The following is a 12,611-nucleotide window of genomic DNA, read 5'->3' as shown; positions in this document are numbered from 1 at the left end:
TTAGTACATTAAATTAATGTTTTAATTAATTTAACTAATGCAGTTTAATTAATACATGTAACCACTGCATGGTTATATGCATGGGCTTGAGATGTGGACTATGTGCTTTAAAATCCCAACTCTTTTACCTGGTGGGGGTATATGACTGAGGAACTTATTTAACTTCTTAAGGAAGTTATTTTATTTTGGTGCCTCTGTTTCCTCAACTTTAAAATGAAGGTAGTAGTACCTGCTTTATTATAGCAATTGTGATGAACATATTAAGTAATGATGCAAAGTGTTTATGCTTAGGGCATTTGGTTTTGCACTTGAATCTAGTGTTTGTTCATTCATCCATTATGCTAGGGGACAATCCACTATAGATGTAGTGGGATATAAAAGATTTCTGGTCTACAAGTTGAAGGCAAATGGCTTCACTATTCTTCCCACTGAAAGAAGACCCAGAAGTATCAGATATGATGTTAACATTTTAAAAGCCATCAAAACATGTTGTCTTTATTGAAGTTTGATTAATACTTCAAGCATTCTAGTGTTTCATTTTAGCATTGTAATCAAGAGGAATTGTCCCCTAGTATTGGAAGGTCTTTAAAGTGACTGTATCAGGAGAAACCAAAAGAGTCTTACCTAAATTGTATTGCAGGGTTTTTTCCTCAGAAACAAAATAAACATGCTACGTTAATGTTGCCGGTATTTGTGCCTTATAAAATGGTAACTTTTATTTCAAATTAGGAGTTCCTGTCGTGGCGCAGTGGTTAACGAATCCGACTAGGAACCATGACGTTGTGGGTTCGGTCCCTGGCCTTGCTCAGTGGGTTAAGGATCCGGCATTGCCATGAGCTGTGGTGTAGGTCTCAGACGCGGCTTGGATACCGTGTTGCTGTGGCTCTGGTGTAGCCCAGTGGCTACAGCTCCAATTAGACCCCTAGCCTGGGAACCTCCATATGCCGCAGGAGCGGCCCAAAAATGGCAAAAGGACAAAAAAAAAAAAAAAAAAAAATTAAATGTTGCCTTGCTATTTCAATAGATGGATCCCTAACATTTAGCTTTAATCTAGGAGGGAAAAAAACCATGTACCTAGATTTAATCTAGCAACAAAACCCATTTAATCCTTTTATTAAAACAAATTGAGCTTGGAAGAACACTTTGTATGCTCAAAATGTAGCTCTAATATAAATTAAGCAGGTGTACTTCTTTTGTTTAATAAACCATAGGTACTTTTTATTACATTAACAACCTTTTAATGATTAATTAGGTGAACCATACTTATTTAGATGAAACGTATAATTGATTAAGTTAAGAAATGTCTAATCTTTTTGACTCCCATATTGACCCGAATAGCTCATGTATAGCCAATGAATAAATCCTTCTAATTCTTGTGTAATTAGCCCCTTTCTTTCCATTGCTACAGATTTATATTGAAACAGAACTGTGAAAATAGTCTTTAGAATCATCCTACTCCAAGTTATAATACATATTACCACTAAATTAGTATTCTCTGTATATCAGCTAGCTATATGCAAAATACATGCATTTTATTGATTTTTCCATAAATTTTGAAACCCAGCATCTCTCACCTTTCCTAGACTACCTACCTTCTAAAATATATTATTCTTCCACAAGTACTTTCTTTCAAGGCTTAAGTCCTGCTTCTTCTTTGAGTTACATTCCGCTAGTCTAGATATATATTAGTTACTCCTCCAAATCCTTGAGGCACTGACCATTTCTATTATTAATTTGGTATTTATCATTCATTTTCTCTGTTGAAGGGGTTGTGTATATATCTTCTACTTTCAAATAGTTTTGAGATATTTTACTGTTTTTATCTCTGCCAGCCAGCCCAGTACCTAATAAATGTTCAGCGATGATGATTTGAAGGCCCAGTTCTACAATGTTCAGATGTGATTTGAGATATGATGATAATATAATTTTATTGTCAGAAGTTATAATAATATAAATTCTCAATAAAAATAGTCATAATGAAAATATAAAATAAAATAATCACATAGTATATTATTTGGTAAAGTGGAAAACTACCATGGAGTCACAAGAAAACAGCTTCATATCAAAGGAGTACAAGCATTATAGATGAACGGAACACTCAGGAATTCCACTGCAAGCTGCCCTCACTTGAATATCATACCTTTGTAAGAATTTCATGACTTGGCAGGCTTCACAGGTTATCACCATATATGTCCCTGAGTGGAGCCAAGGACAGAATTTAGTATTAACTAGACCAAGAGCTCAGATCACTCAGATTTCTACTGTTTTCCATAGCAATATCTAAATATTGGGTCAGATTTCGTTTGGGGATGGTTTTGACATAGAGTTGAAGTAATAAGTCCTGACGCTTCCCAGACAAATTTCTGTTCTGCAGTATTGAACCAGATGATGTTGGGTAAAGTTATTTTACCTCCTTATGCCCTCTTCAGTAAAAATAATGTTAATAAAATAACACCTTAAGAGTTATTGCAATAATTAAATGACATAAAATGCAAAATGCCCGGTACATCTTTGGTATCTATTAAGTGTAAATTTCTTTAAGTTCCATGCATCAGCTAGTGGCAGGTTTCATTTACTGGCTGTTTACGCTGTACCAGGCACTCTTCATACATGGTGTATCATGGTTATTAACACATTTAATCTTTGCAGCATTCTTGTGCAATAGCTATCATTATCATTGTATTTCACAGATGAGGAACTAAGCCATAGACAAGTAAAGTACACAGCTAGCAAGTGTCATAGCTGGGGTTCAAAACATGCTTTTGGCTGCCACACATACTCTCTTACCTGCTAGACAACATAATCCCTCCCACTATCAAATTATTTCCATGGACCACATCCTGTGGACAATTTAAAGAGAAGTCTCATTTTAATACACTATTTACCTAATTAAACCATAGTTGGGAGAAACATACAATGCATTCCATAGTTAAGTGTAAATCATTTAAATTTATCCATTTAGCCGCACCATTGCTTCTTTTCAGTGTGGGAAATCCAGCCTTCCTTGTTCTTACCTAGGCAAGGGCACTCTTCCTAGTCTTCATCCCAGAACTTGTGCCAATCTTATTTCTTATTTGTTTTGCTTCTTATGAATAATTAATTGAAACTTTCCAAGGATTCCAAAGAATCTAAAAAAATAAATTTTGAAAATTCACAACAAAGTATCTTGGAAAACTTCTATTAAGTTAAGAGGTGTTATCTGCTGTTCTAGGCGTGGGTGCTTTTATCAAAACATTTCACCCACTTTCAAATTTCCATTCGTTAAAATGTAAGGCCTTATTTGGCTGTCATTTACAGTACTGTGTTTTTCAGAAAAGTTTCTGGCAGCTGGTTTTAAAAAGATTTTTTTAAAAAACAGAAAAAGGAAAGCAAACGGTGCCCCTGTTGGGAGAGTTCCCCCGACCCTCTGCATTATTATAAAGAGAATTTCCAATTTATCCAAACCTCCTCTACTTGGTTATCTTCAGAGCTTTACAATTCATGCTCCCTAAGGCAGTTATTTTCAAGCATGATTTTGTAACACTGCAGGGCTTTTCAAGTTATTTCAAGGAGGTGGCAAAAAAAAACTCAAAACAAAATTTTATTTTCAAAAAGGAGCATGCATGCCATAAATCATGGGGGAATTCAGGAGGGTAATTGTAGATGTCAGGAAATTGAACAAATAATGAGAGGATATGGGGACCTGCCTAGAGGTAGCCAGTTCTGCTTCTACAATGGAATCCTTTAACATGCACCAAGCAATAGGTGATTTGCAGAATGCCTTTGCCCTGTGCTAGTCCATGTTTAACCACAACTCTCAATGAATTTTTTAACAGAATAGTTTTATATCTTCTATTTAAGCTTAGCTGCGATCATCAACAAAGTGCCCCATCTCTGAGTAGCCACATGACATGACAAATAGGAGAAGGTGAGCTTGTAAATTTTAACCCTCTTAAGTGAAAGCCATCAAAAGCAAGAACTGGAATCTAGAATCCTCTGAACTCAATGCATTTCCCAATATAGATCCCATATCATTCTCACTAATATCAATTCCTTTTTTCAGTCACTGAAAATCATTTTTCCCTACTTAGAATTAGACATTTAAGTATCTCCAGCTTCCAGGCTCTCCTCTGGGTACTTGGGCTATACTTTATTAGGTCAATGACTCAATTATAACCTTTACTCAATTATAACCTCCTAGAGGGCAGGACAGCACAGAGCTAGTCTTTAAATATCCTAGAGTACAACTAAATGCCCTCAAGTGTTTGTTGAATGAAACTAAGTCTCAGCAAGTGGGAAAGTTTTCTATTCATGTATTTATTTTTGTTGTTGTTGTTGTTATGTCAGTTTGCTGCCTACTGTTTTTTTTTTTCCTCACTTTATCCTGCTATCTGAATTTATTTCTGCAAACCCAAACAGGTTTTATATCTATGACTGTTTTTTTTTTTCTTTTTGAACAAAACACACCTACTTCCTCTTTATTAGAGTTGCTTAATTCCTCATCCTAGAATGCACTTCTTAACTTCCTTTCTATAAATTTTTGCTCTTCACCCTCTTCAAGCTTTACTCCAGCTCAGTATCCCCTCTTCACTTACGCATCCCATTCTCATTGTATTTTTCTGCACCTATTAATCTCATTTTTTAGGTCATTTGGTGTTTTTTTTGTTTTGTTTTGTTTTCTGAGCATAGTCTGGTCCTTTCCATCGAGTTATGAACTCTTTGAGGGTAAGCACTGCCTACCTGTTTTGCACAACACCTAATGTAATTGTCAGTCCCCAGCCCATTTTACAGAAATCAGCTACTCATTTTAATCATTACATTTATGTATGTATAATATATATATATATTACATGTATAATATAATAATACATATTGTAAACTGAGGGACTTTGCCTCTTAATGTTGCACAGTGATAAAACTTTTGTGCTAGTGAAAACTCTTTAGGAATAAGAATAATCACACCCTGATATTTTTTTAAATTTGAATATTTGCCTAACAGATTTTCTGATTGTCATGGTATCTGTGTATCATTCGATAATTAAAGGAACACCCCATGCTTCTGTGAACAGAATATCAGAGTATCCTTTTCTGTGACATTTTAATGGCAAGGAGTTAAAACTTAAGGTGGAACAAGAAGGGAAGAAGATAGGAAGAACTTTCAGAATTAATAGTAATCATCGAAACCAAAAAAATAATTAAATCAGACTATTCTACTCTTCATTTTATCGGATGCATTTTCTAACTCCTTCTTAAGTTATTGGGTTTAAAAAATTATATATATATTTTTTAAAAAATTGTAATTAAAAAATTATATATGTATATATTTTTTTAGATGCTGAAAAATGTGATTTGATTTCAATCCTGAATTGTCTGTAGCATCACTAGACTGCTGGGGACTTCTATAATCAAAGGTTTGGATTCCCTTTCAAATCCAGTTCTAATGTTTGTACTACCGGTGTCTATATAATGAGATTAAACATCACCTACTTGCTTGAATTGTTGTAATATTTGATTTTTTTCCAGTAGCAAACTAAATAGGCAAGAAATAGGAGTTTCCATGGTGGCTCAGTGGGTTAAGGACCTGATCTGACATTGTCTCTCTCTGAGGATGTGGGTTGGATTCCTGGCCTAGATCAGTGGTTTAAGGGATGCAGCAGCATTGCCAAAAGATGCAACGTAGATAAGCTGCAGATGTTTCTTGGGTCCGGTGTTGCCATGGCTGTGGTGTACACCGCAGCTAGAGCTCACATTTGTCCCCTAGCCCAGGAACTTTCATATGCTGCAGGTGTGGCCCTAAAGAGGAAAAATAAATAAATAAATATGCAGGAAATAATTTCTTCTCTTTCATTTTAAACCTCCATTGAGTAAGTCTGTTGAAGCTATTCTGATCACAAGGGAAACCTTATGTTTAAAACAGTTAAGTAATAACTATGAAAAGCTAGATTTATTTTTTTATAATTAAATTGTGTGTGTGTGTATATATATATATACACACATACCATAAGCAATAACTGAAACTTTAAAATCATTTAAAATTGCCTCATGAAAATAATCTGTTCCTCTGGAGGGTCATTTTAAATGCAAGGAGATAAATACCATTTGTGGATATAACTGTGTTCCACTTTGTAAGGGCCTTCATTAGCAAGGCTATGCAACATAAAGGCAACCTGTAATGCGTTGCATATGCAGTATTTTGAAACCTTTTGTTTGGTTTCTAACTAGAGAGAAAGAGAGGGAGAAGGAAAGAAAGAGTCCATTTTATTCTCTTGGGATTTGTCTTATAAGGTGCATCAGACTGAGCCCAGCAAACAGGGATATATTTCTCCTCGTCTTGCTAGTGTGTTTGTTCTTCCCTTATAAAAACCAAAGCACTAGCAATTTCTTTTATGAACGCGGACCGAAGGGAGATAAATAGACCTTGCGGGAGAGGAAGGTCAAGTTCAAAGTTTTTCTTTCCTTTGGATTCAGGAATAAGCAAATGGAAAGACTAGCCAAACAACCGGCAGCAGGCATCTGATGGTTAAGCCCTCCCCCCAGGACTTTTTATGTACATAAGCAGAAGTCACTGGAGCAGCTGCGGCGCATTAGTTCCAATAGTTTAACAGGCTGCTTTGCAGCGCTGACAAAAGCCTCGCGCGCAGTGGCTTCCCTCCATGTTCCTCTGCCATGAGAGCTCGGCAGTGATCTTTGGCAAGGAATCGGCAGAGACGGGGGGTGACGTTCAGGAGGCTTCCGCTGAGGAGTGCGCTCTCCTGGTCTACTCCCAGCCCCATCTCCGCCGAGAGACTGAGGCAGCGACCGAATGAACTAGCAGCTGCTGGATCCGATCTCCTTCTCCGGACATTTCTCCGACGCCGAGCGAGGCAATCACTGGAAAGAGGCCAGGGAACCACGTTGCCCTGGATCGTCGCCAAATACAAAGTTGACCGGGGAAAATGGCTCAGCAGACGACAAGCCCGGACACCTTAACAGTCCCTGAAGTGGATAATCCGCACTGTCCAAACCCCTGGCTGAACGAGGATCTTGTGAAATCCTTGCGGGAAAACCTGTTGCAGCAGGAGAAGTCCAAGACTGCAAGGAAATCGGTTTCTCCCAAGCTCTCACCGGTGATTTCTCCGAGAAATTCCCCCAGGCTCCTGCGCAGGATGCTTCTTAGCAGCAACATCCCCAAACAGCGGCGTTTCACTGTGGCACATACGTGGTAAGGTTTGCACGGAATATCAGAAATGGTGGCCAGTTCCCTCTGGGAGATTTTTGCTCCTCCCGCCTTTCGCTTTAAGGGTGGGGAGGGAAGGGAGGACCAGCTTCGCTGCTCACCTGTGATTTATCAGCAGAAATCTACCTTAATGAATCCCTCAGATGTCCAAGTCAGGGCAGGAATCCTTGAGATTGGTAATAGGAGCCCTTGAGGTGGGTGGTTCTCAAAGTTCAATTCCTATTGCAAGTTCCTACAAGAAAACTGGATTCCAGATGTCAAATAAGAATGCAGTTTTACTCCCATACCGACGTGGTGGCGTTTCTTTGATTTCTTAAGCTAATACCCCTGCCAGGTCCTGCCACAGCCTAGGAAAGAAAGGACCAGAAAGGCGAGGAGGAAGATCATAGTTTGTTCTCTTTTCTGCCTGATCCCCAATTAAACAGAGATGTGTATGGAGGGTGTGTGTATGTGTATGTGTGTGTGTTTGTGTGTATAAGTCAAATGGTGTGTCCTGGTAAAACTCCTTCTAATTACTGACTTTAATATTTGTAATTTCAACGTGTAATTTGTAATCTCATTGGAGAGAAAAAAGGGTTTAGGAATGCTGTGCAGAAAGTTGTAGCCTGGTACTTGGTAATACTGCTCTGTTCTTGAATTCTTTGAATGTTTTGTTAGTATTTTAATTTTCTTTATGAAGTTTTTACCTTCTATATAATAAGTGAATTTGTTTTATGCATATGGTGCCAGATGGTTTTCTAGAAGATTCTTAGCATTTTCATGCTCTCCTGAGAACAACTATTAAAATAAAGCATTGGATGAGCTTATTGTGGTGTTTCTGCCAGAGAAGAGGCAATTCTCGGTTATGGGCAGAGAAAGAGGGGTCTGTGATAAAGAGTTGGTTAATTTTAGGCAGTAGTAGGTTCTGTACACTACCTCCAAGTTTTGGTAAAATGAATATTAATTATGATGAAGAAAACGGGTGTAACAGAAATAATGTTGAGAATCTGAGTGAATGATTTTTACACAGCTTTTCCATAGAACACGATAGAGTATGCCAGGAATGGTAAAAACAAAACAAAACAGAACCAAAAAAAAAAAAAAAAAAAAAAAAACCCTCAAAAAACCCGGAATCAAGACTTCTAGGAAAGCAGCAGCAAGAAATAGAGTCAAAATCTAAACTTAAGCAGCATGGCCCTACCCAGGAAAGCATCCATGTCATAGATGAAAATAGAAGACAAAGGAAATAAAAAGGTTGTCCCACCCAAAGAAATGTCTGACCTTAGAATTGTCATTTTTAAATAGCTAAATCTCTGATTAGGGAAGTGCTTTTCTTTTCTCCAAGATTTTACCAAACTGGAGTGTCTAAGGTTAATTAGATACAATGTTTGTAAGAGGGGTAAGGCAAACATGGAATTTTTCAGTCTTGAAGGGATGGACAAAGGATGACTTCTCTCTGAGGAAGATAAGGTTGAGAAAACTTGTCAGAGATAAGCAGTGAATGAAAGGCGTGGAGGAACACTGGGAGATGCTCTGAGGGGGAGGGATAGCACCAGGTGCCAGAGCAGGAAAGCTGGCTTGGGCTCAGAGAGGCCCAGGATTTGGATATGCAACGTCCCTTAGGGTTGTTGTTTTTTTTTTATTTTAGTTCCAAAATCGAACCTGTTGCTGAATGGCTAAGCCTCAACTCAGACACTTGATTTCTGAGTGAAGCAACCTAGAGTTCAACTGAAGGTTATCGGAACTCTTTGGACATGTTGAGATGTAAGGAAGGCAGGAAATCTCATGAAAACAGGCTTTCTTCTGAAATTTCTGGCACTTCCTTTTCTGATGCTGTTTGGAGAAACTCCAAGAGCCCGATTTCTGCCGATATTTCATTGTGGGATATCAGGTCTCCACCAGACAAGGGAGGCATCAAGGGAGCAATGGAGATGAAAAAGAAAAATCATGGTATCCGCTAAGGGGAAACAATATCCCTCATGGACAGAAAGCATCAGGCAAGGAAACTGGAAAAGAGTACCTCACGTTTTCCTTATCGGTTCAACAAGCCCCAAGACTTTGATAATATCTTGCAGGCATCTATTGACAAATATTGTTCCATCTGTGCTTTCATTTACTTGTACTAAGCATGATTCAGAATCTTAAAAGTTTATTCCAAATTGTGCTGAATGTGTGTGTGTGTGTATATATATATATATATATATATATATATATATATATATATATATAATTTTTGTTTGTTTGTTTTACTATTGAAACTGCTGCTACCACCACCACACTCGAATACTCTCCTCCTCCTAAATTAGGTGATTGGCCATTTAAATACAGGCTTTGTGTGTTCCTGCCTCAGAATGTTGCTTCCTATACTTAGTATTCCTTTCCTTAGACATGCATATATTTAATACCTAGTGAGTCTAAAGTGTTTAGCTTGTACCTACTGATTACAAAGTTGAGCAAGAGCTATTCTTTGGTTTCAGATAATTTGCACTCTAGTGGAAAAAATAAATCACATTCGAAGGCATCTGATAAATATAATCAGTTTGCTCGACAGTATACTCTCTAAATCTCAGGGGATTGGCACAGCAAATGTTTATTTCTTGCTTTTGCTTCTCATGGGGAACTAGCCTGCCCTGGGGTAAATTCAGGGGACCCAGATGCTACCATCTGTGGCTCCACTCTTTGTAGCACCTGGTTTCCAAGTTTGCCAGGCTCGGCTGAATCGAGGGAAAAGAGCACAGAAGATGGCATTTGTGAGTTTTTATGAAGCAGGCCTAGAAGTGCACACATCACTTGTACCAGTCTTTCCCAAATAGAACTCAGTTCTGTGGCCATATCTAACCGCAAAGGAGTCTGGGAAACCTGTTTCAGCTCTGTTGCCAGGAATAAGGTAAAACAGATCTGGTGAACAGCTAGCCCGTGTCAGTCACAATGTGGTAGTGACTCCCAGTTCACTCTCTACACCACAGTTGGATTTGTAGAATAACTTCTGTGATGCCAGTCCTTTATCATCTCTGCACACCTCCTGGATGAGGGTCACACACAGCAGTTCTATTTTTTGACAAGCCTATTGATTGGGAAGTAGTGGCTTATTCATAACATAGCCTTTAAGGCCAGAGGCTTGAAGTAACCCATCAGAGAGCCAGGACCTTGTTCTGTTCATCTCAGCACACTCAGTCATCACAATTACCAGTGTTTATCATGTTTTCTCAAAATTCTTCTCTTACCTAAACACCCTAAGTTATCTCACATTTATATGTTGTATTTATCAGGTCGATCGTGGTCATTCTTAAACAGACTTCATGTGGATTTTCACAACCCATTTAGAGAGTAGTTTACTAAATGGGTACAATACTCCAGGTGTTGTGTGCCTCGTACAGAGAGCATCTGAGAAGTCAGAGGACTTACATTTAAATTTTGACTTCCCATTTACTAGTTGCGTGATCTTGAACAAGTTACTTAACATCTGCTGGTTTTCCTGTTACCCAATTTCCTAGGAATAGTAATAGTATCCACTTGGTGTTGTGGTTTTATTAAGTGCAATTATGTGTAAATGAAAGTGTTTTGCACGGGGACAGGCACTTAGTGTCATTATAAGCTAATACTTTCTTCATTATGTGCCTATTAGTCCAGCCTTGCTCAGCCTGAATCTTTAAGATCATTCCTCTTTTTTTATATGACTGCCCTGTCACTTGTTAGTGGATGGATTAGACTAAATGAGGATATGGGAAGAGGCCAAGAGTTTGAAGGTATGATGAGTCTCTATCAGCTTCAGTGAAAGCAGAAAAGAGTGGTATTGCCGAGGCAGAGCCCTAGGACTTGATGCCTCTTCTCTGCCTACTCCCACTCTCCACATCTTTTAAGCTCTCTTTTCCTGAGATCTTATTCCAGTTCCTCCACCTGGAAGTAATCTGCTGCTTCTTCAGAATCTGTACCACATTTTACTTTTGCTGTTCTCTCAATGCTTTCAGTAATCACTATACTAGCTAATGTCATTCAAACACTGGTATTTGATCTGGGGCTGTGCGTATGAGATTAGGACCCTTTTGTGTTCACGCTTCTCACCACCTGCTTTACCATTTTTTACTAAGGACCTTGTAGTCTAGTGATTAGGGATCGGACTGTTTTCATTACAGTAGGGGATTCCCTCTGATGTCAGCAGGAACGTCAGTGGAATTTCTGGTGAAGAAAACTTTCAGTGTAAGTTTATTTTAGGAAAATCAAACAGTTTGGAAAATCTTCATATTTTTCAGGTTTTCGCCTTAGTTTACACTGGGTTCTGTGCACGGAATGAAGGAAAGTGTTCTAGAGTTTGTCAGTAATATTAGGCAATAGGATGTCTTTGGGCAAGACAGTATCCAGTTAATAATCAAACGTCTTTAAAACGTCTCTGTATTCGCGTGTGTTATTAATTACAACATATCCAAGGTAGAAGAACTCAGTAATGTCCTTAAACAGCAAGTTAGATTTTTGAAAGACCTCTTTCAGGAGACTTTTAGAAACTCTTAAAGATTTTTAGGAAGCTAGATAAGTGGTTTAGGGCTATAATTTTTGCTTATTATAAATTTCTCTTTACTAGGCATTGGCATCAGACGTAAAATTGCTCATATTTGAAAGGAAACCTTTGATTTCTTGAGTCATAATTTCTTCAGCAACTGTGGTTGCTTTTCTGGTTGTTGTTTAAGGGAGACATATACCATAAATTTTCTTCAAGAAGGGGCCATAAACCCTTAATCACCTTGAAGGAGAAGTCCAAGGATTTAGAGAGTTAATAGGTCACACACAAACACGCACTCACAAACACACTCACACATACACAAGTAGGTTCTTAAAGCCATTATTTAGAGGATTCTTTTTGAGAACTCTTTCTTCTTTGTTCCAACTCCCCTAAATTTACCTGACTTAACTTTAAGGTTGTCTTTTCTCTGTCTCTGTGGTGAGGATATCCAGAGAAGGGCATTGCTGCTGCTTTCCTAGGAGCTGGGAACCCAGAGGTGGGCTTTGGGTAGAGTGTGACGCAAGGAGTCGGGGAGAAAGTTTCAGGGGGAAATTATATGAGGCGCACAACAGGAAGAAATGCCAGCAGGTTAGGTGGGGCCAACCTGAGTCTTTAGCTGTGTTGCTGATTTAATTGGTATAGTGTTTTCTGCAAAAATCATGAGGCAGTTCAAGTTAGGAGTGTCTGTAAATTTTGAGTCTGATTAGCCTTTCCTGAAGTCGGAAGAGCCCAGGAAGACGTTCTTCTTAAAGAACTTGTCAGTTGACTTGTAATATTTAAGAAATTGCAAAATAAAGGTGAGACAGAGTTACTGAGGAAAATGAAGAAAATAATAAAATGACATGGCAATTTATTATTCATATGCCCTTCCTATGACCTTTGACATTTATTTTGCTGTATTTTTTAAAATTTATTTTATTTTTTTTGTTGTTTCTAGGGCCG

The 12,611-nt window shown here is 38.1% G+C and overlaps 1 protein-coding gene across 28 annotated transcripts in view; it reads left to right on the top strand.

Moving 5' to 3' along the window:
- Window positions 1-12,611, top strand: part of PDE4D (phosphodiesterase 4D) — a 1,507,422-nt gene that overhangs the window by 746,087 nt on the left and 748,724 nt on the right. For 3 of the 28 annotated variants that reach the window (XM_021076874.2, XM_085002323.1, XM_085002326.1), the window contains exon 1: window positions 6,593-7,180. The exons of 24 other annotated variants lie outside the window; for them this stretch is intronic. In XM_021076874.2, the coding sequence (XP_020932533.1) occupies window positions 6,915-7,180 (266 nt within the window). In that variant the 5' untranslated portion in view covers window positions 6,593-6,914. Of the gene's footprint in view, window positions 1-5,311; window positions 5,391-6,592; window positions 7,181-12,611 lie in introns of those variants that run through there. One more of the 28 variants, XM_085002327.1, reaches the window with a different exon arrangement.

The sequence above is a fragment of the Sus scrofa genome, chromosome 16 (genome assembly GCF_054392235.1).
Source record: "Sus scrofa isolate SSC_HxYL_T2T_F1_AM1 chromosome 16, Sscrofa_HxYL_maternal_Yorkshire_Landrace_v2.0, whole genome shotgun sequence".
Classification (NCBI taxonomy): domain Eukaryota; kingdom Metazoa; phylum Chordata; class Mammalia; order Artiodactyla; family Suidae; genus Sus; species Sus scrofa.
Note: the sequence above shows the minus strand (reverse complement) of the source record. Positions and strands in the feature narration are given on the sequence as shown.